The sequence below is a fragment of the Orycteropus afer genome, unplaced genomic scaffold (genome assembly GCF_000298275.1).
Source record: "Orycteropus afer afer isolate SDZICR_OR568_19922 unplaced genomic scaffold, OryAfe1.0 scaffold00014, whole genome shotgun sequence".
Taxonomy (NCBI): Eukaryota; Metazoa; Chordata; class Mammalia; order Tubulidentata; family Orycteropodidae; genus Orycteropus; species Orycteropus afer.
The window spans coordinates 3,868,848-3,872,181 of record NW_006921601.1 but is presented as its reverse complement, the minus strand read 5'-3'; the positions used below and the strand labels follow the sequence as shown (position 1 = coordinate 3,872,181).

At 43.3% G+C, this 3,334-nt stretch overlaps 1 protein-coding gene across 1 annotated transcript in view; it reads left to right on the top strand.

Annotated features, from left to right (window-relative positions):
• Nucleotides 1-1,896, top strand: part of OVCH2 (ovochymase 2) — a 30,816-nt gene extending 28,920 nt beyond the window's left edge. Inside the window, 1 exon segment of the mRNA XM_007956612.1 lies at nucleotides 1,781-1,896. Within this exon segment, the coding sequence (XP_007954803.1) occupies nucleotides 1,781-1,896 (116 nt within the window).
• The last annotated feature ends 1,438 nt before the right edge of the window (nucleotides 1,897-3,334 follow it).

Here is a 3,334-nt window from a genome sequence, read left to right as displayed (position 1 = left end):
TATATATATATATATATATATATACTTTGCTGGTTTTTGTGTTTCTCTAGAGAACCCAATCCAACACAGGCACTAACTCCTAGGTTCCCAATTCTAATCCTCACAGTGTAGTAGCAAATATGTCTGAATCTTGGTCAATCCTTACTAGAAGTGTGATCTTAGAAAAAAGTCATATAACATTCATTTTCCTCAACCTTAAAATGGAAGTGATACATGCCTACTAAGAATGTGTGGTTATTGTTGTTAATTGCCATCAAGTTGGTTCCAACTCATGGTCATCTTATATATAACAGAACAAAACCTTGCCCTTCATGACTGTAAGGATGTTTGAGTCCATTGTTGCAGCTGTTATGTAGGATCTTCCAACCTACAGGGTTTATCTTCTAGCACTATGTTGTTGTTGTTGTTATGTGCCGTCGAGTCAGACCCAACTCATAGTGACCCCTCATTGGGTTTCAGAGGTGATATCACTATGGAAGTAGATTGCCCAACCTTCCTTCCAAGGAGTGGCTGGGGGTTTAAACCACCAGCCTTCTGGTTATCAGTCAAGTGCCTTAGGCACTACACTACCAGAGCTCTTTCTAGCACTATACTGGATAATATTCTGCTATGATTCATAAAGTTTTCTTTGGCTAATTTTCTAAAGTAGATCACCAGGCCTTTTTTTCTTAGTCTGTCTCAGTCTAGAAGTTCCACTGAAGCTCCACCATGGGTTACCCTAATGGTATTTGAAATACCAGTGTCAGAACTTCCAGCATCATAGCAACACATAAGCCACCACAGTACAATAAAATGACAGATGAGTGGTGCATTAAATATGTGTTGTTTTTGTTGTTGCTGTTATGTGTCATCGAGTTGGATCTGACTCACAGCGACCCCCCTTTGGGTTTCTGAGGCAGTATCCCTATAGAAGTATATTGCCCAACTTCCTTCCAAGGAGTGGCTGGTGGATTTGAACCACCAGTCTTCTGGTTAGCAGTCAAGTGCCTTAGGCACTATGCTATCAGAGCTCCCAATAAATAAGTAGTGAGGTTTAAATTAGCTAATGCATACTTTGCCAAGAACAAGTGTGTAGCATATAACAGAGGCTCAGAAATGTGAGATGTCTTTACCAACCCCCAGTCCCTGGATATTACCCAGCTTCCTTCCAAATCCTCATACCCATGATTTCCCTGTCTAAATTCTACAGAACCCACTGTCTGCTTCCCAAGTCATTCCTTCTTCTTAGGCATTAAGCAGGTGCTAATGGCAAAGCCTGGGAGCTCTGGTAGCGTAGTGCCTAAGGCATTTGACTGCTAACCAAGAGTCTGGAGGTTCAAACCCACCAGCCACTCCTTGGAAGGAAGACTGGGCAATCTACTTCTATAGTGATACTGCCTCGGAAACCCAAGGAGGGGTCGCTATGATTCGGGTCCGACTCGAAGGCACATAACAACAACAACAATGGCAAAGCCTGGTGGTGCAGTGGGTAAGGCATTTGGCTGCTAACCAGAAGGTCAGCAGTTCAAATGCACTAGTTGCTCCAAGGAAGGAAGATGAGATTTACAGCTTTAGAAACCCTATGGGAGTCACTATGAGTTGGAATAGATTCTGTGGCAGTGGGTTTGGATTTTCTAATGGTATAGCAAAGTTATAGTTAAAATGCTCCATGTTTCAGTAAAATACTCAGAGACTACAGTTGACTGAGGTGCCCCACAATCCTAACAAAATCTCCATAAGTCATTTTTGATAAGTACCAATCCTGGCCTTCTTTGTGACAGCTGATCAATTGTGTTATGCTTACACCCAGATTTAAACACTTCCACATCAGAGGATGAGTCAGCGCTTCTGGAGAATACATGGAATGTACTACCTGAAGAAACTATCATTTCTGGTAAGCTGGTCTGGGGAATGTGACCAATCAATATACAAAGGGTGTATCAGTCAAAGTTCTACCAAGAAACAGAACTAGTAGTTTTATTACCAGGAATTGGTGTGTATGATTAAAGGAGCTGAGATCTATAGGAAGGAAATATTAAAGGTAGGTGGGAATTTCTTATTGTTCCCAGGTATCTAACAGAGTGCCTGGCACAAAGAAAGTGGGCTTGATGGTGAGGAATACCCACAGGTAATAAAGGTGCATCTCCATGCTCCTCTCCCAGGTGACTCTATGGAGTTACTTCCCCCACTCCCAGGTTTCTTTCCAGCTGGACTGTGGGAGACAAGGAAACCTCAACTGGTTCTTGGCCATGGCAGGTCAGTCTACAGATTGCCGCCAAGCATCTCTGTGGAGGGGTCATCATTGGAAAGACTTGGGTAATCACTGCTGCTCATTGCTTCTCCAATAAGTAAGTAAATCTGGGGAATGGAATGGGGTGGGTGCTGATTGTTTAAATTGGCTGATTATTAATCCTCCTGCCATCACCTCTGAAATCCATCAGGGTCTGCTGCGAGTTACCACTCACTTCTCTACTCATCAGTCTTGCGCAACCTGTCTTCCCACACAAACCCTGAACACCCTGAGTGCTCAGGCAGGGTCTGTCCCTTCACACTGTGCTCCATGACTTAGTGAATCCTAGGCTGAGACTGTAGTATTACTTAGGAGAGAACCTTTGCTTAATTTGTCAGTACACTGATGAGGTAAAATTCAGAATAATTTCAGATAGGGGTTACTTCCTAAAAGATGATGACACTGAGGCAGACATCAACCCTTACTGAAACAAGCAATGAAATACAAAATTAAAGGGAAACCACCACTGGTTCCAGAAAATAGGTAAGGGTGCTTTCTAAATACCACAAAAATTATGGAGTGTTGGTTCAGATGGCACCAGACTGAATGCAGTCACTTGAGTACTCTCCTTTGTGAGAAAGTAATGTGGTGTCTGGGAAAGAGGTAAAGACCTGACAGAACTGCCTGCAGTGTAGTGAGTTGCATGGTATGGCTTTTCCAGCCATAGTCTTTGTAATTCCCAGCAGATTACTGGGTGGGAACATGCAAATACGTGTCTACTTGGCTGAGCAGCTGATAGTAGTTATTCCTTATAATAAGACTGGCAATTAACTTGGCGGTGGAATTTGCCATAAGCAACTGATTAGCTGCTTTTAAACTCCTGATTGTTAATCAGGAGTCATCCACCTGGGCTATTTCTGTCATAGCAGCATGAAGTAATATTCTGGGAAAGTTCACTCTCTCTCAGGTGTGTAGAACTCTGATATTGGGATTGGTTAGCTGTGCCACTCTGCCAGGCTTAAAATGAGCCTTCCTGGAGGCAGAGGGGGGAATCTCACTGCCAGCTGAGAGAGATGCCCAGGTGACAAATGGCAGCAGTAGAATCAAGAGGCATGGGACAGAATG